At 36.7% G+C, this 25,376-nt stretch overlaps 1 protein-coding gene across 7 annotated transcripts; it reads right to left on the bottom strand.

Annotated features, from left to right (window-relative positions):
• Positions 1-2,674: 2,674 nt before the first annotated feature.
• On the bottom strand, positions 2,675-20,650 carry hmbox1a (homeobox containing 1a). Of its 7 annotated transcripts, none has more exons than XM_051868876.1 (9): positions 20,208-20,650; positions 15,044-15,589; positions 13,276-13,361; positions 12,913-13,023; positions 10,926-11,082; positions 10,170-10,252; positions 9,972-10,067; positions 9,608-9,729; positions 2,675-6,956 (listed from the first exon to the last, which is right to left on the bottom strand). In XM_051868876.1, exons 2-9 carry the CDS (start codon positions 15,586-15,588, stop codon positions 6,846-6,848), a joined length of 1,311 nt encoding a protein of 436 aa, XP_051724836.1. In that variant the 5' UTR covers position 15,589; positions 20,208-20,650; the 3' UTR covers positions 2,675-6,845. The 7 variants fall into 7 exon arrangements, with proteins under 7 accessions (XP_051724836.1, XP_051724838.1, XP_051724837.1 ...); XM_051868878.1 differs by having other exon boundaries at positions 2,675-6,944; XM_051868877.1 differs by having other exon boundaries at positions 9,608-9,723; positions 20,208-20,649.
• Positions 20,651-25,376: the final 4,726 nt, after the last annotated feature.

Raw genomic sequence — 25,376 nt, 5'->3', positions numbered from 1 at the left:
TAGTTGTTTTTGATCCATGTAACCTTAATAAATAAGGTTATAACAACAAAAACTACTAGCCTAACTCATACATTTTTCATATTGTTAAAGACAGTCAGTAATAAAATAAACAATCAATAAACAAGCAATAGCACACATAAATACAACAGAGCAAACAGGTACAGAAATAGTATGTAAAATAGTGTCAAATGTAAAATACCACTGCATAGTCTTCACTGTATAAATATAGATTAACCTTTATTAAAGTTATTCAGTCAAGAGCAGTGAGCAATTTTTTTTTTTTTTTCTCTCTCTCTCTTTTGTTTGATTAACATAAAAACACACGCAGCAGGAATATTAGGCTGCTGTCACTTCCAATAATCTTATACACATGCATCTCACGTTTACGTTCACTTAAGAGATGCGGTAAGTGCGCTTGAATTTTTAAGTTGGTAAGGCTTAAAAACACTCAGATGATCAACTTCCATGAAGATGCAGCACTGGCCCAATCGGGCAAGTGACAGTTTCGTTAGCTGGCCCGTGTCTTTCACGCTGGCATTCCTTATGAGTCCTTGTTGAGCCCTGCACTTTTTCACCACTTGTGAGTTTGCAGGTCTTTTATTAAGGACCTGTGTTCAAATTCTGACTTTGTGTCGGACTTTTTTGGCAAACAACATTGCAATTGAACTTGACAGCCAGTGATGATGTTATTCAACTGCACACACTGTGATATATAAACGCCTCACATTACTTTATTGTCTACAAATAACAAGTCACAACTTCAGACTTTTTAATATAACTGATATTTTGCATATAAATATATAAAATAATATAAAAAGTACAATAAGCCAGTGTCTTTCAGCTCATTAAGTCTTTATTCTCTAGAAGGTACAGTTCTAAATAAAAACAACTTAAAAACAAAGTTTGAAAACGAACCAAAAAAGTGTCAAAACAAAACTTAAAAAAGTAACAAAGCATATGCGTTTTATACTACATATTAATTACAGAACAGTCTACTGTCCAAAAAAGGCACTAAATTCTGTAATAAGAGATACATGATTAGACTATTTCAAGTTAATACAACAGTGATATATTTTTAATTTTTTATACTCATAGAATATATTTATACATTTTTAATATATTCACATATTGAACATGGACAGATTAAAAACACAGTCAAAGTGTTCCCTCATTCTTTCACGACAGACTTCTGTTCCAAACACATTCCAACACTAGCTTAATAAAGACTTCTGGGTAACTCACTGGGCACAAGTCCATCACACTGTGCCTCAGTACTGTTTCTAAGAAAGTGTTTAATGAGGGACTCTGTCTGTGTCCTATAATAAAATATACAAGACTACATGATTGCTGTGTAAGCTCGATACATCACGCTCAAATTTGGGTTGGCAATGACTTAAAAGCACATTTCAGGGACAATTCTAACTTTTTCTTTGCTGAATGTATGATTGGCAGTTTGCAATACTGTTCATTGTCTGGCTATAATAGCATCTAATATTTTAATGGACGTTCAGTGAACTAAAGAAAATAAAAGATCTTTGAAATGGCCGAGACCAGGGCTAGTTGTCACATTGGGAAGTTATCACAACTACTGCATTTCAGAAAATATAACATTTTGAGTCAAAATTGCATAATTGCTACAGTGATGCTCCATGCTGGATTCAAACCATCCAACCATTCCATCACATTTGTCTTTAACAGCCACTTAACAATAAAACCACATTTGCATACATTCAGACTACAGTCAGTTATATAATGACAGTCAATTTAAAGGTACAGTATGTAACTTTTTTTTTTCTTCAAAATTAACAAAATTTAAATCAATACATCATTAATCCTTCTTCCAAAATGTGTTTTTGGCTTACCATGATTCACTATGGTAAGCCTATTATGTATTTTTCTTTTTTACTCAACAGGTGTGTAAGGTATTTTATTAAACTGTTAGAGAGCTACATAAGTTGCCATATCTGAGTTCACTGTAAAGCATTATCTACTGTGAAGGGTCGTTTCATTATGGTTGTTGTCTATTAATGGGTATAGCTACAGTAATGTCTTTAGGTAGTTAGCTTGAGATCCTTTCCATCTAAACTGGTTATATCTCTTAAAGGATTAATTCACTTTAAAATGAAAATTACCCCATGATTTACTCACCCTCAAGACATCCTAGGTGTATATGACTTTCTTCTTTCTGATGAACACAATCGAAGTTATATTAATAAATATCCTGACGCATCCAAGCTTTATAATGGCAGTGAACGGGGGCAACAAGTTTGAAGCTCAAGAAAGCGCATCCATCTATCATAAACGTACTCCACGCGGCTCCGAGGGGTTAATAAAGGCCTTCTGAAGTGAAGCGATGCATTTGTGTAAGAAAAATATCCATATTTAACAAGTTATAAAGTAAAATATCTAGCTTCCGCCAGACCGCCTTACATATTCAACTTAAAGTGTAACGCCTCTCGCAGTTCAAAGTGCTTATGCTTACGAAAAACATAACTGACATCGCAGAATACAGAAGCTAGATATTTTACTAACTTAATTTTTTTGTGGAGTATGTTTATAATGGATGGATGTACTTTCTTGAGCTTCATACTTGTTGGTCCCGTTCACTGCCATTATAAAGCTTGGACGCATCAGAATATTTATTAATTTAACTCCGATTGTGTTCATCAGAAAGAAGAAAGTCATATACACCTAGGATGGCTTGAGGGTGAATAAAGCTTGGGGTCATTTTCATTTTAAAGTAAACGAATACTTTAAGCCTAGAATGTTTTGTTAGCAGTAGGATAACGTATTCATCCGCACAGTCATGCAGAGCCAAAGCACAACTAAAACAATGTTCTTCCGCAAAATATATGCAGGATTGTTTTTAACCACTAAAAGGCCAAAACTTACATAGTGTACCTTTAATTTTTTAACTTTTTCAGGTTCAAAATTCTGGTTGGGGCAAGTTGTCAAGTTTTTTAGCTTGTAATTTTATTACAATTTCTGTTAGCTAAAACATTAACATTAATTTAAAAATTTTGCTTGATATTATACTTTTTTCTGAAAAGCCATTAAGCGGTTTATAATAATATAATTCATATAATATAAACACAAATATGCTGTGTTAATACACAGCAGGTTGTCATTGTGACAACTTACCCCACATAGCGTCACAATAAGCACTAGTAAGGTTTGCGTCTACGCAGAAATTAACTTTCAACAATAATCTCACGCTAACAAATAGTCATGGAGTAAAAAGTGTCAACTAGCCCAGGTCACCCCTATAAAGGAAAACATATTTTAACCTTTCAACCAAATTACAAGGCATAACTAGAAAAAGAAAGTCTCATTTGAAGATTTTTTTTTTCTGCTTGGCAGAATTTAAAATGAGAAATTAAATTTTCAATGAATATTCTCTCTGAACATACAATATTCCTTTGATACACATTTTACTCTTGGTACATTTATGTTAAACTTATGTAGATTTATGGAATAAATGTATCTAGGAACATTAGCGTTAAATTAAACAGCGTCACCTCATTTTCACAGAAATTATGTGTTGACAGATTTTACATATTCTGTCATTTAAGTGCTTAGAAATACTTGCATTAAGGCTGAAGCCCAATATCAATTTTCAAAATTCACGTTCATCTGCAACTGGCGTTTTAATTACGAGCTTATTTGTTAGCTAGTGGAGATCTCATCGATATGAATCTGTAGTCCTTACGCTCAATAGAAATAAATGCATGTTTATGAGTTGAAATGGTATTTCAGACATTCTGAGAGAACTTTTGAAGCAGCTGATTCTTTTCACAGGTTTGTCATCTGATAGCTATTTTGATAAGTCTAAAAAAAGCTTATTTGTGACTGCAATGGTGTGCATTACACACAGAAAGCAGCTTCCTAAAAGGCAGAGAAAAGACAGTAAAAGGTGGGAGAGGGCCTGTGGTTAGTATCTCCTTTCCTTTTTTAAAACAAGCACCATAATTCTGAAGCACAAATGAAAATAACCTGAATTAGTCCATCCCTCTTTCCTTTCTTTGAAACAGTACCAGATAAAATAAAAAAAAAAATAAAAAAAAGTATGTTGGGGTAAAGAACCCAAAGCACCATAACCCTCCCCCTTAAAGTGACATTTTATGATTATTAAAACAAAAAAAACAAATAAGCAATTACATGGGATATTTATTAGAGTGGTTAAATCCACTTTAATTTCGGAAATAAGGGTTATTAATCCCCATGGAGGGGAGTTATCATCACTTTCCAGAGAAACCCCATATTTGGACACGAGGGCAAACACCAACAGGTTTTTGTATTGGAACGTCGTCATCCTGATTGTCAAGTGTTTTCCCGTTCGCTGAGACAAAGAAATTCCCAATGCTACAACATTTTCCAGCCGTGTGCTGCTGAAACGTTTGCACAGTTATTGGCTGAGTAGAACACTTTGAGGTTATATACGTTCAAATAAACGGCTGTTGTCTGATTGCTTTTAGAGAGGCCTGCAGAAGAGCCCAACCGATTTTCTAGTCTGCTAATGCTGAAATATAATGGCACAATCTTCACGAGTAGGCTTCAGTTTCCAGGCGGCCCTCGATGCCTCCCTGCAGAGATGCACAGTTGTGTAGCGGCAGGAACATAAATAAGCTGCCGCCAGTAATTAAAAGTGCAATACGTAATTGCTGAAGCCAGCAGGCCGGTTATGGTATGCAACTATACAGTCCTGTGTAACTTCTACGCTGACAACCAGGGTCCAGAATTAACATTTTGGCCAATTTCATGGAAACAAATATTTAATTCTGGTCATAAAACGGTATTTTGTTTTACTTAAAACATTCTTACCTCTATTATAATTAAATTATTTAGCAGTTTTCCCCCATATTAGTGACAAACAGCGCCATCATCCCAGATAAACTTTAGAATTTTTTTTTTTACTGAGAAAGACGCACAAGTCGCAACAGATACCATTGACTGAAATCGCTTACATATGTTCAGTTATGAGTTACAACTAGGCCTGCACGATTTATCGCACGACACAAAAAATAACACTGAACTTGAACGCGATTATCGCTTAAACGCGATTCTTAGTGCGATTATGAAATCACAAAGGCTGCGATTATTTTTTTTATGCGCAGCTTGTCAATGAAGTATGGCTCCAAATGCTAATCCATCTGAAAGCACTGCGAGTTTGAATCGCTTATAATGTACATTTGAAAAAGCAACACGCGTCAAACACCTTTTCAGGCATGAGAAGCATTTATTAACGTCTTTTTTACTCCAAACTCACTTCATAACAACAGTTGAGCGTCCTTCCGTGAGATGGTGTGGCTTCTCACACGGAATAAGGCAGTCGTGTGTTTATTAGTCATGTTTAATTAATCAAAGCGTTTCAGTCTTCTGTTTATTCAGCTACAGCGATGACGTGTGTTATCTTCTTCTGCAGCAAGACATATTTAGTTTCCGCGCAAGAGCGCCCTCTGGCTTTCAGATGGAGAAGCATTTACTACTGATCACAGAGCCGTACAGCTCTGACAAGCTGTGCATTAAATAATCGCAGCCTTTGCTAAATCGTGTGCAATTTTATCGCGATAAATCGTGCAGCCCTAGTTACGACTCATCATCCAACAACTGATTTTTTACTTTTTAAATTATTTTTTGCTTTTAGTTGAGATATTTTAGCAGTGATGCTTCAATTAGCATGCTACACTTGGCTCGTAAGACATTTTGCATGATAAAACCTTTTCCAGAAAAGTTGCGTCTTTAAATTGTTTAAACACCATCACTACAGCAATATACATATTCAGAAAAATGTCTTTGGCTGTTGCACTGTGTATCGCACTTAGTTTTTTAAGCATTTTAGCCATTTTTAAGATGACGTGTGAAGGTAAAATAACTTTTTAAAAGTTATTTAAATGAAAAAACTTTTAAAACATTTTTAAAACCATGTTTTAAGACCCCTTGTGTTCTATACAATTCCATTGCGCTTCATCTAGAGCTCTATTTGAATTTCTCATTTTATGTAAACGGCCAAAACGACGTGTTCAAACATGTTCAACCTAATTATACAGGACTGGTTAATAAACTAGTCAATTTTGGAAATATGTGGTTTTACACATAACTAAACTATGTTGCATTTCTTAACAACTACCCAGTAACTTTGTTTTATTTACTTGGAAAAGCCGCTGGTATGCATTTGGTGGTAGGCGAGTGTTAATTTTGGACCCTGGTGACGAGCGTACAAGTTCAAACACAACTTCAGCAATGCTGGACTGCACATACATAAAGAAATAAGTTAAGAAGTGAGAGAGAATATGCTTCCCAACACACTTTCCCTGGAGAGGCTGAGGCAGTCAACATTTAGTATGATACTGACCTCTTAAATCCTGCAAAGAAGACTTCCTGAAAGAAGGAAAAACTGAGAGACGAAATTCACTATCCAAGTGTGATATGGCAGGGTGATATGTCGCATGAAGTTTTTAGTGAACGTGTTTCATCAACAGTTTAAGCGCAGCGACTCCCCGACCTGCTGCGTGTATGAGAACGATATTAATGAAAAGACTACTGAGGCGTCACATGTAGAAGGGAGGTGGAAGGAGGGAATGTTGGGTTAACAGTCTTTATAACCTCCGCACATCACTTTGGTCATCCACGACCTGGCCATATTCCTCAATCACAGTTCACGCACAACTGTTTGGCTTTAATTTCATAACCCCACATTTCTCCTTCAGCTTCCCTCCGTGCTCCATGTCGAAGGGAAGATTCTCACTCGTCATCCAGCACCTCTGTCTTGATGTCACTGGTGGCTCCGCCCTGCCTCGCTAGTGCCAGGATGCTGTGATTGACAGCGGCCATCTCCACTGCCAAAGCTATGGGGTCCTGGTGTTCGTTTGGGCCGGCGTTGTCATCCTATAAGGGAGTAGAGAACCAGAGATTGGTCTGAAGCCCTCTGCTTTTGCCCCGCAAACCTGTTTGAATGACTTTGTGTCATTAAAAGAAAAAGGAGCATAAAATTGTTCATACAAACCACATTATATCGGTTACTGGCCAATATTGTAGATTAAACACTAATAATTTAATAACACTGTTAAAGGGATCATGAACTGCATTGTTTTATTGTTTTACAATGTTTCCTGTGGTGTACTTATACTCTTAGTATAAAAATTTTCATAATTTAGAAATAAAAGGAAATTTTCCTATCCTGATATTAGCCCTCTGATCTGAATGCTCTGTTTTAAGGGGTGTGTCTGCTGTGAGACTTCAGTGTAAACTGTTTTGTACTATTACAGCTCTTAAGGTTAACTAATCGTGTATAGTGTTGATTATATTTAGATTTATGGCATTATATTTAGATTGTGGCTTGAAAGGTTGCAGTTATGAGCATGTAGCTGATCACCGACATGTTGTTGAGCACATGAATGCGGCGATTGCAACTCAATCATTGCAACTCAACTTCTGCACACTAATGAATTCACCATAACTAACAGTGCAACCACACCATAATTACGAGATTGGTTGATTATTACGGGAGTTTAGCACGAGTCCAGAACTCAGTCACTGATAAACTTGATTGACAGCGCCAGCGATTGCAAAGGAAGCGTTCTTTGTTTGATTTCTATTTATAATTTAATCACTGTTTAAATAACAGATTGTTTTCATCCTACTAAGAGAAACAATGTGAAGTTGACTTAAGTCATCACTGGTTTGATTTACTGGCACATAGACAAAGAACATCTGACTGTACATGAATCATTACAAATCAGAAATCACTGGTCACAGATCAGGCATTAGAATTAACACGATTACTTACATATCGCATTACTGTCGAGTCCATATCGTAAACATATTTTTGCAAAGCCTGCACCAAAATTGTGACTAATTTACCAAAGAATCCACAGTGAAATGTACAGCATAAAAAAATAAATAATACTCAATTGAGACATTCACATTGCTGAAAATAAATAAAATAACCACATTCCTAGCATTAGGATCCTTTGTTATTTTTAGTCCAGTGAGTGATCCTGTGCTCTTCTCTCTTCCTCATCTCACTAACACCAGTGGGCGGGGCCAAAGTTGCAATGGTGAAATAGGTGTTGATTTCCTCCTGCAGAGGCGGTCTTTCACCTATCTGTTACGTCATAAGTAGGCACATTCCAGGACGAGTCGTTCGCTGGGCTTGGTAACATTAAAAGCTGTTTTTGGACTAACAAGGAAGTTTTCCAGTTCTGAAACTTACAGGATATTCTTATAGTATAATGACTTCTTATTAGTGCTGTCAATTGATTAAAAAAATTAACTCGATTAATCACAATTAAAAACACATACGGTTTTAATATATTTTATAATGTAATAATTTCACAGTTAATATCCATAAAACAACATAAAGAAACAACATAACGACAGTATCTTTTAAATACTTGTTTAATGGCATCTTTTTATGAATGAAGGCCAGTATCACTGATACTAAGAGCCTACAGCTACTGATGTCTCGATGAAATAGATTTTTTCCCCAATTTTAAACATGAATTATAGCCATTCAACATTACAGTGTAATTGAAAGCTATATCATTTTTTACATTTATTAGGCTTCAAAAATATAACAACTTTTAATTTAAGTGAACTTAGAACAATCCTCACATAAACCCATAATAAATGTCATATTTACCTGTGCCCTTACCTAACAGATAGGAAAAATACAGAAATTGAATAAAGTTACCAAACAGTCTGCACTGCAAAATTTATAGCCTAAATTAAATATAGATAATCATTATTAAAGCTACAAAAGTTCTTTAGTTAACAGCAGTGATTCATTTTCTCTGTTACCTTTGTTCTTTCATTATCTTCAATGACAGATGGCATTAGTGGTTGCTGTCACTTTAAGAGCTGCCACTGCTGCACATGACGTGGATCTCACACGCGTCCCACTTTCTCACAGCTCTTTACTTTCATTTTAAGACTTTATTTAACTCATTCAAGGCTGTTCTTATGAGGATACTCGACAAAACGGGTATTTTTGGCATTATTGTGCATTTTATTGTTTAAGCGTGACAGAGAACTCGATTCTGGCGCGCTGTGTGACAGGACATTCACAGACATTGCGTTCTTTTTTTCTCTTTTGGCATGTTTAAAATGTTTAAAAGCATTTGCATGAATAAGAGCGTGATCATATATTGTAATGCTAGCCAAAGGATGACAGAAAAAAAATGGATGCTGCGTTAATATTTTTAATGCATTAGACTGGAAAAAAAATTAATCGCATGCGTTAACGTTGACAGCACTACTTCTTATATATCAAAAGCTCGAGGAAAATTAGTTTTCTCAGTTCATGACCCCTTTAAATGTAATGTTTTAGCAAATCTTAAAATGATTATGCATTTTTTATACTATACATTATAAAGCTGTGATTCCGTAATTCCTTTGAAGCTTTTAAAATGATTGGTTTTAGTTTTTAGCGATTTTTAGCATTACATGACAATAGTTTTTAGCTAGTATTGGCCATTTTAATTAAATTTAAAAAACAATTATTTTTTAACCTTTTTTTTTTAATATAGGCAGTCCAAGCAAAATCATGATTTATAAAAAAAAAAAAAAAAAAAATCACTTGATTTAAAAAAAAAAAAAAATCCCTTACCATTCCCAAAACTTGGTCAGCAGCTACTGGCTCACCGTAGTCATTTCCATCAATCTCATCGCTGTTGGAATGACCTCCCGGGCTTTGGACATCAATTCCATGACTCTCCAGGATTGCTGCTTCTTAGAAAAAAACAGACCTTGCCATAACATATCTGAGCCCATTAGGATGTACCTAACATGATGGAAGTTTTCTGAAAGGCATTTTTCTGTAAATTCAATATTTCTGATGAATGCACATTTTGAATGAGACAGCTGCAGCACAGTGATAACAATGCAATGGAAATAATTACATTGTCCATATTCAAAATGCATTGTTGCGTGTAATTCGAGCTTGGTCTGTCCCCAGAGGGCTTCAACATTACCTATGTTGGCTCTTCTCTTAATTTCCTTCCGTCTGTTGGCAAACCAGTTGTAAACTTTCAGAGACGTGACCCTCTCAAGATCTGAAAGCTTCTTCCCTTAATCAAATCACAGCAGAGCTCATCAATAATGTCTGGGGCCACGATAACAGGCATTTACACATGCATTCATCTTCTTTATGGGGGCTGTGTTTATCCTACCTGGTTTTTGAATAACTGCATTGCAGGCGTTGGCAATTTCCTCTCGTTTGGCTTCATCGGGGTACTGGTTGTCATTGAAATAACTTGAGCAAAAATATAAGACAGCAAAGGCAGATAACATGAAATTATCATGCAATTCACACATTTTATAGCTTTAAGTATAAGCTTGCATTATCTTTATTTAACCTAGATTAGATAACCTACTTTTAGATTTAGGCTGACTATTCTTTTTCGGTTGTCACAATACCAAGATTTCAGTAGTCAATACCAACACCAGTGAAATTTCACAATTCTTGATACTAGTAATGATATCGCAGCAAAAAACATATACTATACAAACAGTAAACTATGCTTTATTTAAAGTATTATATATAAAATATTAACTAATTGAAATAAAACAACGGCATGTAGCCTTAGAGTATCTGTCAACTGAGAAAACTTTTCTTCAAGCAACTATTGAAATAAACAGTCAATAACAAAAAATGAATTAAAAGATAAATTAACACTAAATAATGATAATGAATAGAACTTTTCATTTGTTAATGTGTTAGTAAATATCAAAATTAACATTAACAAAGAGTGCTTTATAATTACTTTTCATTTTTAGTTCATGTTAACTCGTGTAGTTAACTAATGTTAACCAATGGAACCTTATTGTAAAGTGACACTAAAATAAAATCTACAAAAATGTACTTTCATTGGATGACCCACAGTAACCTGTCCTGACCATTCACACAATTTACCACATCCTCTCACCTCTCCATCACCGCCAGACACTCTTTCCTCCAGGTGAAGCGGCTTCCACGCCGCAGACGGAAGCTGCCCTGGGTGCTGCTAATGGGAGGGGGTGTTTGACGCCACTCCACAATGTCCTCCAGGGCCATCGGGGTGGGCCGCATCGCTAGTGTTGCACCTGGGACACAAACATGACATGTCATCTCAGATGAAGTGTCGTAAGGGAGACAGTCTGTGTGCTTCTGAGGACAGACTTTCTGGTAGCCTGTTCACTGTGTCCAGAAGCAAATGATAATGAGAAACTGGTGTTCTGGGGTTTGGGTCATGATCTTCTAATCTATTCACTGAAAGTCTGAAATCTTCCCTCAGATCTGCCTGGATGAATCTGACAGAGCACAAGATCACAATAATTATTCATGTTATGGCTGTTAAACAATACATTTAGATATTACATATCTTGTGTAAATAAATTAAAAATAAAACTAAATATATAATACTATTTAATAATTCTAAAAACAATAAAATAAATAATTTTGAATGCTTTAAGTGAATTTAGGCATTACATTATAACGAACAGTATGGAAAATGGATATTCATTTTGATTGCAAAAGATTAAATTTAACAGCGTTAATTAAATTATTAGAGTTTTTAATGATTATTTTTTGGTGGCTGTTAGATGATGGCTGTGGAAGCTTGTTTTTGCGACGGAAATTTTTCACAATTGTGAATTTACATGTCGCAATTCTAGGGCTGGTCCGAATACCATTTTTTGAGCTTCAAAGCTTCGGTAGTAATCAACACCGAATATTCGACGCTTCGGAGGGAGGGGGCTGAACATATTCTTCTCTCTAATAAAGGCAGTGTAATGAGTAGAAATATGGTGTGGCCTCTTTAAGAGCTGCGTGCTCCCGGTTGAACTGTCTGCATTGTACGTGTGCCTCGAGCACTGCATGTATGTGGGTTATTTCTGTTTTTCTGTTGCTCATTTAAAGTTATTTTCTTTATTAAGTAACACTGTGGATGGCATAACATTTGCGACGGACAGTACACGAGTTTCATGTGGAATAAAGCGGAGTGCCTCACGCGGGCAGGGCATATGCTCCGAGAACGGACACTGCACTAGTGATATAAAACTCAGGTCTGTTAAGAGCAATACTTTTAATAAGGTAGCCTAACATTTTTCTAAAAAACAAAGTTGGGTTCCTTTAACTGTCCATCCTATTAAAAACGGCTAGGCCATATAAGATAACTGTAAAAAAGAGTATTGTATTTCGCCAGATTTTATAGTGTAAACATTCAAACACAAATGAGAACCTTTGCGAGGGGGATGCCAGGTATGCAAAAAAACGAATATTTGAATCCCAAAATTGAAAATCGAATACCAACCCACTGAATGAATATTCGAATAATCGAATATTCGGGTCCAGCCCTACACAATTCTGACTTTTTTTCTCAGAACTGCGTGAAATAAACTCAGAATTCGGACTTTTCTTTTTTGCGAGTCAGAACTGTGAGATATACATTCACGAGATATAATTGTGAGATATATATTCTTTATATCATGTAATTCTGACTTTACAACTTGCAATTGTGACTTTTTATCACAAGTCAGTCTTTTTTTATTCAGAATTGGACTTTATAACTTGCAATTGCAAAATGTATCTCTTACAAGTCCGAATTGCGAGGAAAAAAGTCAGAATTGTGAGATTTGTCGCAATTGCAAGAAGAAAATGGTCTGAATTGCGAGATAAAGTTGCAATTATCTTTTTTTTTTTTTTGTGGCAAAAACAAGCTTCCATATGACAGAGGTAATGTAAATAGGGGAAATTAACATGCACACAATTAATAAATTAAATTAAACATATCCCAGATAGATTCATTGTTATCAACCAATAATATCTTTTGATTTTAGGGGTATGTGTAGAGTTAAAGTTAAAATGAATGATAGAAATGTTAGAACGATATTGTACATCCTACAAGAATAAATGACATTGGTGTTGGGTATTACCAGGTGTAGTTTTCTCTAGTTGGTACCAGCGGTAGAAGGCTCTTTTCTTCTGCTCACTGAGGTCTGAGCCCTGCTGGAGCAGCCAATGAGAGATCCGGCTCTGACTGATACCTGCAGAGAAAGACACACAGCATATAAGGGCAAAATCTGACTTGCATATGTCTCTCTAAGGCCAGGCCTTGACAAATCCCTCAACTTTAATAAAAGGCAGCCATACAGCTGACATTTCTTTCAGAACAAAATATCATGGTGTGCTTTAACTGCTCTCTTTTTTATTATACAAAATAAAAAGGAAAAGTCACTGTACAAATCACAATATATTTGTTTTTCAATTTGGAAAACAAAAAGCCAAAGCACACTAACCTGTAACTTGGGCAACTACTGCCTGTGATATTCGCCGATTCCCCAAGAATGCTTTAATCTCTTCTTTAATTATAGCACTGTCCATTCTACAACAACAGAGAGAGAGAAAGAGAGAGAGAGAGAGACTGAGACTAAAAATGACATCAAATGAAAAACAGCAATACTATTTTTGGTAACATTTTTTAAATAAGCATTTATTTCAACAAAAATGTCCCTAATGCATATCTTTAAAGTCACCATGAACTTCAAATAGAAAATACCTTATTTATATGGAATATTTTAGTATTTATTATAGTAATCTTTATTCATAATAACTTCTACCACCTGCAGAGACATCTATTCTCTGATGATGCGTTTACTGGCATGAGGAGTCATGCAGGGACAACCTGTCACTCACATGACATCACAGCAATAGCAAACCACAATGATCTAACAATCCAATCAATTCCTGATAGACATAATTAAAGGGTTAGTTCACCCAAAAATGTCGTTCTACACCTGTAAGACCTTCATTCATCTTCGGAACACAAATTAAGATATTTTTGATAAAATCCGATGGCTCAGTGAGGCCTGCATCGCCAGCAATAACATTCCCCTTTTCAATGCCCAGAAAGGTACTAAAAACATATTTAAAACAGTTCATGTGACTACAGTGATTCAACCTTAATATTATAAAGTGACGAGAATACTTTGTGTGTGCCAAAATAACAACATAGCGACTTTATTCCACAATATCTAGTGATGGGCGATTTCAAAACACTGCTTCATGAAGCTTCAAAGCTTTACGAATCGTTTGTTTCGAATCAGTGGTTCAGAGCGCCAAAATCACATGATTTCAGTAAACGAGGCTTCGTTACGTCATAAGTGTTATGAAATTTCAATAGTTCACGTGACTTTGGCAGTTTGATTCACGCCTCGAACCACTGATTCGAAACAAAAGATTCGTAAAGCTTCATGAAGCAGTGTTTTGAAATCGCCCATGACTAGAAATTGTGGAATAAAGTCGTTATTTTATTTTTGGCGCACAAAAAGTATCCTCGTCAGTTTATAATATTAAGGTTGAACCACTGTAGTCACATGAACTGTTTTAAACATGTCTTTAGTACCTTTCTGGGCATTGAAAAAGGGAGTGTTATTGCTGGCTATGCAGGCCTCACTAAGCCATAGGATTTTATCAAAAAGATCTTAATTTGTGTTCTGAAGATGAACGAAGGTCTTACAGGTGTGGAACGACATGAGGATGAGTAATAAATGACAGAATTTTTATTTTTGGGTGAACTAACCCTTTAAGTCCCACCCTACATTTTTTCTTGTTCGAGAAGCTGTTTTACTCATATATACACAATATAGAAGAAAAGACTATTGTAACTTCTGTTTCATGCTGACTTTAACTATATGTTGTCATATGAACAACGAGTCAGTACTAATAAAACTAATCTAAGTCTCACGAACCACAAATATACAGTTTATTTCAGTTCAGATACAACTGAAGTTAATGAGTGAATCAGATTCACTATTAATGACCGAGTCATTTTAGCATGAGTTAATTTGTGATTCATGTACCAGAACTGCTCATAAGAGTCAATTGTTGAAACATTCAGTTTCAACATTCAGTTTCTTTTTCAAGTTCAACACATTCACGTGAGAATACTAAGAGTGTTTTTTGTAAACAAAACTGGTTCTGAATAAGAACCAGCACTCGATTCCCTACCATGATTTCACTTTCCCCCTCATGAGTTTATCACCCATCCGAAGAGTTTTCACTGACCTCATGAGCTCCTCAACTTTGTCATCGATGTCCACTTCCTCATCGGGGTTCTCGATCGCAAAGGCCCTCGAGGAGGCGTTGCTAACAGCGAAGCGGGGCGGGGAGAGCTTCCCGTTGGGCATAGAGGCGAGGCCTTCCCGTCCGTTTTGGACCATAGGTGCTACTACCGGCATGGGTGTGGGGACCATTGGGGGCGGGGAGGTGTCATAGCTGTTGCTAGGAGATGGTGAGAGGCCGTTGCCACGGTAACCGGTCTGCGTGGCCGTAGAGGTCGTTGAAGAAGAGGCTGCGAGGTTGTTAGTGGAGGTAGTGCAGGAGTTGGAAGAGGTGGTGGCGTTGCTGCCGTTGCCGTGGTTGACGCCGGCCGCCCCGCTTCCACCATGGGCGTGCCGGTGGCCGAACTTCTCCACGTGCTCGCGGTCCAGCCGGTCGAGGGTGTCCAGGGCGTGCAAGATCTCTTGCTTTGTCATGCCGCTTCGACGTAGTCGCTGCAGCAAGTCGATCTGCTCAATGGTAAAACGAGGCTCATCTGTATAATGGGACATTCTGCCAAGAAAAAGAGAGCTGCTGTATTAGAGAATTGATGTTAGAGAAAATCCTTAAACCCATTCTGATAAAACACGAAACATGGCTGCATAATGTATAAAAGTAATAATAACATAGCCTAGACTAAAAAAAACTGCTTTAGTTTAAGAAATGCAGCGGAGGAGGTGTAGCAGGGGCCGCATGTGCTTGAGCTCTAACTAAAGTGTTATTTATCCAAGAAAATGTCAAAGTCACCACACCTTTATCGACCAATCATTGCAACAGAAGTGCGGAGCCTGTCTGAGGTCAAGGCAAAGACACTGCATGCATTACCACAGAATTTTTAATAGACTTTAAACAGCAGAAAGCTGGGACACGTGAGGAGGGGGAAGGAGGTTAACTTTAGGGAAAACTGCCAAGAAAAATTCCATCTGAGGCGGCCAACCTACTTTCAGTCAAGAAGCTGAGAATGAATCTCCGTACAGGCATTTGTCTGAGAATAGTCCTCCCAATGCCAGGCATTTGACTGTTGCCCACACACACATGCTTTGCTCAATTGTTATCCTGTAACACATTGTATTTCAATTCATTTGCTCAATGCCTGAGTTTTGAAAGGAAGCTACAACTTATGACGCAGCAAATGCAAAACTCGTGCCAATGCAATATGCATTCCATATGGCACAGCGTAATGCAATCAAGTAAACGAGAAAATGGTAGGCTCCTTTTAACAAAATGAAGATTTCAACTTCCCTGCGACATGCTCTTCAAGAATAAATTCTGCTGATGAGCGAGTACGACTGTCTCCTGGTGTCTGCGCTGCATAAAATGAATAAAAAAAGATTTCTGCTCACCCAAGCACCCTTAAAAAGCTTCAAAAGGTTTAATTATCCAGAGGCATCAGATATAGCAAATCAGCAAAAACAACAATAAACCCAACCAGGAGTTGTTGAGGATTCATTCGGTATCAGATCAGTCTGTAATTTTTATGTATCTCCTAAAGAACAATACATTAACCCTGTAACAAACAAGCCTTTAGTGGTAGAAGCCGAACAATGTCAAACAAAGTCATAAAACAACTTATTGTCTCACCAATGTGTGCACCACAGGCTGACACACATATGGGAATAAAAAAAAACATCCCAAATGTAAAAATGTCACTTTAGACATCAAATCTGGTTTTGAATAATCACCACCAAGCTAGCCGATAAACCACAGTGACACAAGAATTCAGAAAAGCCCATATGGAGACGAGTTCAACCACAGGCACGCACAACCACTTCTACTTCTGAGATTAAACTGTCACTTGATGATAAACCAACTCAGTTAACTGACCTGCCCACATGCAGTTGTGTAGGACTAGTAAGGCAAATAAATGTTAAATAAATGCGGCACTACTTACAACAATAACATTCATTAAGAAGGATGCAATCTTGCTATATCAAGCATTAAACGCAAGGCTACTGGTGTGCATGCAATTTTAATAACGTTTTAGAGTTTAGGTTGATCATTGTTCTTTTTTATTTGCATATTCATGGTCTTATCGGACATATGCATGGAAGCATAAAAGCATCTATAGATTGTACTTATGAAACTATAGTACGGAGGCAGAAGTTTTCGGAAACTCATCTGTTTTGCAGCAGCTCAAGATCAAAGTTGATTTTGTCCATATGCCCTGGTTCTCTTCATCAGCACGGCATCCAAAATAGCCCAAATCTCACTTTACTTCTATTCTCCACAATTTAAAACACTTTTTACAGCCCATTTGTTTCTTATGTAACTTGCAGTGATCTTTAAAATATCAGTTTACCTCTATAGACAGCTGGTAATTATTAGATGTTCATGCCCACTGATCAATGAAAATACAGCCCTTCCAGACACCTATCGTCTGTAGTACCTGATGCCCACTGTGGTTATAAAATTAAAATTATATTTATAAAAACACTGAATATGATAAGCATTTACAGAAACACTGGACTTAAAGGGTTAGTTCACCCAAAAATTTAATTTCTGTTATTAATTACTCACCCTCATGTCATTCCAAACCCGTTCATTTTCGGAACACAAATTAAGATATTTTTGATGAAATCCGCGAGGTTTTTTATCTCCCATAGAAAGCAATGAAACTAGTAAAGACATTGTTGAAAGTAGTAAAGACATTGTGACTAGTATAGTGGTTTAACCTTAATGTTATGAAGCGATGAGAATACTTTTTGTGCACAAAAACAAAACAAAAATAATGACTTTATTCAAAAATTTCCTCTCTACCCTGTCAGTCTCCTACGCAGTTGACGCAGTGCAGCGCTTTCGTGTTTTTTTCAATGTAAGAACGCCGGCTCCTGCGTCATCATCACACGCATGCGTCGTGGTGCGCACGTGAACAGCGTCAGCTAATACTGAGCCGGCGTTCGGATGTAAACACGGAAGCGCTGCACTGCGTCAACTGCGTAGGAGACTGACAGGAAAGAGAAGAAATTGTTGAATAAAGTCGTTATTTTTGTTTTGTTTTTGTGCACAGAAAGTATTCTCGTCGCTTCCTAACATTAAGGGTAAACCACTGTAGTCACATTGACTATTTTAATGATGTCTTTACTACTTCTCTGGACCTTGAATGTGGTAATTTCGTTGCTTTCAATGGGAGATAAAAAAAATTCTAAGATTTCATCAAGAATATCTTAATTTGTGTTCTAAAGATGAACAAAGGTCTTACGAGTGTGGAATGGCATGAGGGCGAGTAATTAATGACAGAAATTTCATTTTTGCGTGAACTAACCCTTTAACGGTACACAAACAAGATGAATATTCAAGTCACACAAAACTTCTGTTTGAAAAAAAAAAGCTGTTTGAGATGCCATTCAAGTTTTTAATTTCCAGTTTCAGCTGCATATTTGATAACATTTTTTTAAATTAAGATATTAATAAATCAAACAAAACAAAAAGGTCCCACTTTATATTAGGTGGCCTTTACTATGTACTTGCATTTAAATTTAAATCATTTGATACAATGCACTTATTGTGGCCATACATGTTTTTACATTGTACTTATATTTTAAAAAATACCTGCATGTAATTACATCTGTAATCAATTTCTGTAATTACATTTATAATTACACTGATGATGTTGACCCATCCCTTACACCTTAACCCTCCCTTAAACCTACCCATACCACCAAACCTGGACCTAGCCTTACCCGTATCCCACCTCAATAGCAGCAAAAGGGTTTTGCAATACCATATGAACACAATAAGTACACTGTACTTATTTTTTGATATAAGCACATAGTAGTTAAGGCCACCTAATATAAAGTGGGACCAAAAGATTTAAAGCTCTGCCTGTAAATATAATCCATAAACATGTTTTTGTCAAGTGGGCTTATGAAGGATTCTTATAATGTAACCCCTATTCCCTGCTAAGCAAATTAAACCTCATATAAACCCTTATATAAAAGCAATAACTGCTCAAACACTTTCTCTTATTTTATATTATATTTTTTTTATTATATTATTTTACTTTACCCCACATTATTTTTTATTGTGGGGACAAACTTGGTGCTGAGAAAATGAATTGATACGGCATAAAAAAAGGGAAGTCTCACAAGCTTGCTGCACTGGAAAAAAATATGGAGTTGATGGAAAGAAACTGAAACACAAATTAAAAGACAGAGTCCAGAAAGACGCTCAGCCAGAGAAAATGCAAGATGTCCAAAGGTAAGATATAAGAACAGGTTGGACAGACCACGGTAAGACTAGAGGAGACTTCGATCCAGACTGACTTTGATTATTGTTAGATGGATGATGAAAAGTGTCAAATACTAAAACCGTAATCCATATTTTAGTTTGATCAGCAGTTATTGCAGTTTGTTAGGTTGGTAAATCAAAAATTATTCTAAATTGATGTAATGTATTTAATGATTTTAATGTAATGTGAAGACTTTACAATAATAATAATAAAAAATAAAAAAAAAATGGTGGGATACACATGTACTTTAAAAATCCACTCTGGATTAACAGTGTTTGCAAGTAAATTAAGCTATTTAATTTTGAGACAAAAATTGTGTTTTACTATAGATTAATTGTACTTAGCAAACACTATAAGACTATTAAACTACTTGCATGCAGTAACTATAAGAAAACATGGACAACTTTGAATTTGTGTGTTAGGAGTGACACTTTCCTTAATTAAAAATCATTGCAATTAAAAATAAATAAATAAAAAATCACTGCATGAACTATCGAATACAAATTTACTATACGTCACCTTAACTCAATATATATACACCACATACCAAAATGATATAGGACGCTGATAGCACCTTATTAAAACACAAAACATAATAATAATATAGAAATACACAATACATAAATAATAATAGTCTTAATAATATATTAAATGAGGTGAGCATCAACACAACACACCAATGTCAACACAGTGTCAGTTGTTGCACAGTTGCAAGGATTTCTTTTCTAAACCCCTATCCCACCACAGAATGAGAGCAGATGTGACTTCGCATGCGATGCGAACCAGCAGTCGAACCGCGCTCGTTTACACCCCGGGTGTCATTTGCACGTCAATGCATGTTTCATGTCTCCAGACAGATTTAACAAATGACGCCTTTCTTGTAATTTGGCATCTCAGACTTACCTGATTCTTATTGTGCGCGTGCGGGGCCTCCGTGCACCACAGCATTTATTCAACTCAACTGACAGTGTTTCCGTCCCTTTTAATCCCCGTCGCCAGACATGTACCAGCAAAATAGGACGATGTCCGACTCTCCCGCTACCTTTCCCTAATTTGATTTCATTTCAAGGCAAAAACTGATTCGCCTTTGTCTGACTGACAGAAGCCATATTGATATTAACAGAAGCGCTGCGGTGGTTTCATGGGAGTTGTAGTTCATCTCGGCGGGCGGGAAAGTGACACTCAATGGGAGTTCGCCGAGCGCCGGACTACAAATCCAGTGGAATATGGTACAGTTTCATCCTCGCTCATTTTTCACCAACTGCTGCAGGAACAAAAATGTTATTTCTGACTTTTTATTCGCTGAAGACATGACGACAGAATGTGGGATTTTCTGCTTATATTTTTCAAATTTATTTTCTGAAATATGATTTTTTAAAAAGCTATTCATGCTGGTCTATGCATATTTTTTCCAAAAATATGCATAATCTGGAGTCTATATATTTATTATTTGTTCCACGTAGTAATTTTTTTTTTTTTTTTTAGAAAGACTCACTTTAATTCCATCAGCTATTTAATAATTTTGAGGAAAAACTGTCGAAAAACAAACAAAAAAAAAAACCTCAAAGATAAAAATGTATGTTTAATTGTACTTGATAAAATCTAATTTCTGTTAACACCTGCAAAAGGGATCTTCAGGGTTTTTTTTAACACTCTGGCGCCTCCTAGTGGACATTTATCGCAATCGCCATGAGTTGACCTAACACAGAAACACCTCTTACAACAGTATCCACCAAAATACCAATAGTAATTATAATTATTAATTATTGGTAATAATAAAAATAACAACTGTAGTTATATGGTGATATGGTTGAAACTATAAGCTATGGTAACCTTCTGTAAGGAATACACACCAAAGGGTTTTGTCCATATATATATATAGGGGGGGATGCTGGGGCTAGTTGTCACAAGAAATATCCCAGTATAAAATACAGTTACACAAATGAGTGTTTTTATATATTGGTTTCAAATACTGAGTTCAGTAAATTTTGTGAATTCTGTTTGTCTAATGCAAACTAAATGTACAATATCATCATATTTTTGTACTGTTAAACACGTTACAATAAATACATTCAGCCAAAAGTCATTTGTATAATGAAGGTAGATTTTAAAAGTTAAACAAGGGGTTTTATATATATATATATATATATAAATCAGTCAGGACAGATTTTTGTTGGAGCAAGTTGTCACATTGTTTTTAATACTATTTAATTTTATTTTTTTAAGAAGAGAAAAAAATGTATGGTCACGGTCAGTGAGTTTGTGTTCAATGAACAGTAGGCCTATTCATTGAATAAAGCTTATTTGGAGCTTTATGTAGCCTATGTCATGACACACATACACAGACATAACAGGCCTGTGTTTTAAAATCAAATCACAGACAAATAACTCAGGTGTTCTGGAGTCGAATATACTATGTGCATCAATATGACTGTTTTGGATCATTGACTTTGCATTGATCCACTCACTAATTTTGACAGCACAGAATGCTCAAATGAACAAATACGAGATTATGCTAGAAAACATCTATTTTTTTTTATTTTTTTTTACTGTTTGGAAATCCTTTAAATTACTTGCTGGGTTTCACATCACCTCTGATATTCCCTGATGTGAGCGCAGGATCTGACTCTATCGACACTAGTGGGTGTGAAAGCTGGCGAGGCCTACAGGTCTGCTGGTGACAGATAGAGGGAATGTCATGACACACATACTCAGACATGACAGGCCTCTGTAAGAAAAGCAGATCAGTTTAGCTCAAAGGTAATTAATAATTGTATATTTATAGCAAATTTTGACAGAATTGAGTCAGTTTTATGGTTGATCAAATGAATTGTCCAGCAATCAATTGCAGAGTAATATAGTCATGATTTCTATAAAGGGAATATGATAGCCTACATTTTATTCAGACTTCATTAATATCAACATTTGGGAAATTAATTATCGTTCACACACAATACCAAACATCACTTCCTATAAATATTCAATAGTTACAAAATGGCATAATAAGGGAAGTGCAGTGATGCCAAGTCCGCCGTTTTCCCGCGGCAGTGGGCTACTTTACACTGTCGCTGCAGGTTGTTTTCTTTTAATCCAGGGGTTGAAGCGACACCCCCCTCCCATGGAACTCCATTTTTACCGTCTGAAACTCGTTATTTACGGTATTTATTGTTTAAATTTCTTTAAAAATGACAACATTTGAGACTTTGTTTCATATCAAAAGTAACCTGCTCTGTCTTGTCTGTCGACGCGTTGTCAGTGTCCTCTTTGCTCCGCGATGCATTTTTCATGATGTGTGGCTTGTCGGACATAGCAACAGTAACTAAATGGGACTGGTCTTTACGAATGGTCAATTCTGGTTCTTGCTCAGTTCCGATCATGTCATCACTGCCTGATTTGATGTAAGCTCCTACACCTCACCAACCTAAAGAAAAGGGTGTTCACTAGGCATACCTGCTGCTCAGTTAGACAGTGGGCAAAAGAAACTCCAATCTTCATTATGACTTATTGATTTGCCAAATAGTAGGCCTAATCATCTCACTTTTTATGCTCATACATCCAACAGAGTCAGCATTGTCAATCACCAAATAAATAAATATGTAGACATGAAAAATCAGTTTGAGATGAAAATATTTGTCTTAAACCTTCCGCTAAGTAAAAATAGTCCCCAGCAATGTACAAAACAATCGGTCTACAAGATAAACGCCACAACAATATTTCAGTAATATTAATATTGAAGTCCTCTGAGGTACAATAAATAACTGAGATGGGATTAGTAAGAGAGAGAGAGAGAGAGAGAGAGAGAGAGAGAGAGAGAGAGAGAGAATCCGTGAAGTGGCGGTGAGACACCGGTGAAAGTAGCGCCAGTTTCAGTTATGCGATGAGGAACCGTTGGCTGAACGTCTGAAGCCCCGTTCACACCGCCAGCGACACCAAAGAGTATAGAACCCAAGATGCGAAACTGCTTTTTGGGTAACAGCCACGAGGAGGCGCTTCGGTAGCGCGGCAGCCATTTTGGGGTGAAAATGCCAACTGGACAATAGAATCCATCACATCTTACGCACCCAGAATCTCACAGCCAAATCAGAAACACAATAGAAAATTTCTCAAATTCAGTAAATTTTATGACACCTACAGTAAATGTATTGTCTTAGCCTATATATACAGGTGCATCTCAATAAATTAGAATGCTGTGGGAAAGTTCATTTATTTCAGTAATTCAACTCAAATTGTGGAACTCGTGTATTAAATAAATTCAATGCACACAGACTGAAGTACTGTAAGTCTTTGGTTCTTTTAATTGTGATGATTTTGGCTCACATTTAACAAAAACCCACCAATTCACTATCTCAATAAATTAGAATACTTCATAAGATCAATAATAAAAAAAAAAGGATATTTTAAACAGAAATGTCAGGCTTCTGAAAATGTTCATTTCTATGCACTCAATACTTGGTTGGGCTTCCTTTTGCATGAATTACTGCATCAATGCGGCGTGGCATGGAGGCAATCAGTCTGTGGCACTGCTCAGGTGTAATGGAAGCCCAGGTTGCTTTGATAGCGGCCTTCAGGTCATCTGCATTGCTGGGTCTGGTGTCTCTCATCTTCCTCTTGACAATACCACCATAGATTCTCTATGGGGTTCATCAAGCACAGTAACACCATGGTCATTGAACCAGCTTTTGGTACCTTTGGCAGTGTGGGCAGGTGCCAAATCCTGCTGGAAAATGAAATCAGCATCTCCATAAAGCTTGTCAGCAGAAGGAAGCATGAAGTGCTCTAAAATTTCCTGGTAGATGGCTGCGTTGACTGTGGACTTCAGAAAACACAGTGGACCAACACCAGCAGATGACATGGCAGCCCAAATCATCACTGACTGTGGAAACTTCACACTGGACTTCAAGCAACATGGTTTCTGTGCCTCTCCTCTCTTCCTCCAGACTCTGAGACCTTGATTTCCAAATGAAATGCAAAATTTACTTTCATCTGAAAAGAGGACTTTGGACCACTGAGCAACAGTCCAGTTCTTTTTCTCCTTAGCCCAGGTAAGACGCTTCTGACGTTGTCTTTGGTTCAGAAGTGGCTTGGTACATGGAATGTGACAGTTGTAGCCCATTTCCTGAAGACATCTGTGTGCGGTGGCTTTTGAAGCTCTCCTAAGTTCTTAAATCGGCTTCGCCTGACAATCTTCTCAAGCCTGCGGTCATTCCTTTCACTTGTACACCTTTTCCTACCGCACTTTTTCCTTCCAGTCAACTTTCCATGAATATGCTTTGGCACAGCACTCTGCGAACAGCCAGCTCTTTCAGCAGTGACCCTCTGTGGCTTACCCTCATTGTAGAGGATCTTGATGATTGTCTTCTGGACAACTGTCATGTCAGCAGACTTCCCCATGACTGCTGTTGGGATTACTGACCTAAACCCAGTATTTATACCCTGAGAATGGTAATTTAATAGAACTTGAAATTAAATATTCTAATAATTTGAGATACTGATTTTTTTATTTTGATGAGCAGCAATCTGTAATCATCAAAATGAAAACAAAAAAGTCTGGAAATATTTTACTTTATGTCTAATAAATCTAGAATATATTTAAGTTTTACTTTTTGAATTAAATTACAGAAAAAAAAAAAAAAACGTTTTCATGATATTCTAATTTATTGAGATGCACCTGTACTTGCGTGTCTCCCGTCGCTTGACACGCCTACTTTCTGTTGCCAACGGTCACTGTCGCTCGTCTCGCCGGAAGTCGCCGGCGCTCCTTTGAAATGAATGGGATCATGGGACCTCATACTCGAGATGTGACAAAAGTTCAGAAATTTCAACTTCCCTAGTTGATACAATCATCCATGGAGGGGTAACTAGTGAGCTCAGATTTGCTGGTGCCACAGTGACAATTCTTAGTCAAATTAGAATGATTTATTAGTTTTATATATCATTTGTGATTGCATTTTCGATAGATATGGTCAGATGTGCAGTCTAGAGCGACAGCACTAGGAACAGCCACAAGCGACTTCACAGTACAGACACTAGCGACATGCACCGTGTGAACGGGGCTTGATGCATATGGCACAC

Source organism: Ctenopharyngodon idella, chromosome 17 (genome assembly GCF_019924925.1).
Source record: "Ctenopharyngodon idella isolate HZGC_01 chromosome 17, HZGC01, whole genome shotgun sequence".
Classification (NCBI taxonomy): domain Eukaryota; kingdom Metazoa; phylum Chordata; class Actinopteri; order Cypriniformes; family Xenocyprididae; genus Ctenopharyngodon; species Ctenopharyngodon idella.
Note: the sequence above shows the minus strand (reverse complement) of the source record. Positions and strands in the feature narration are given on the sequence as shown.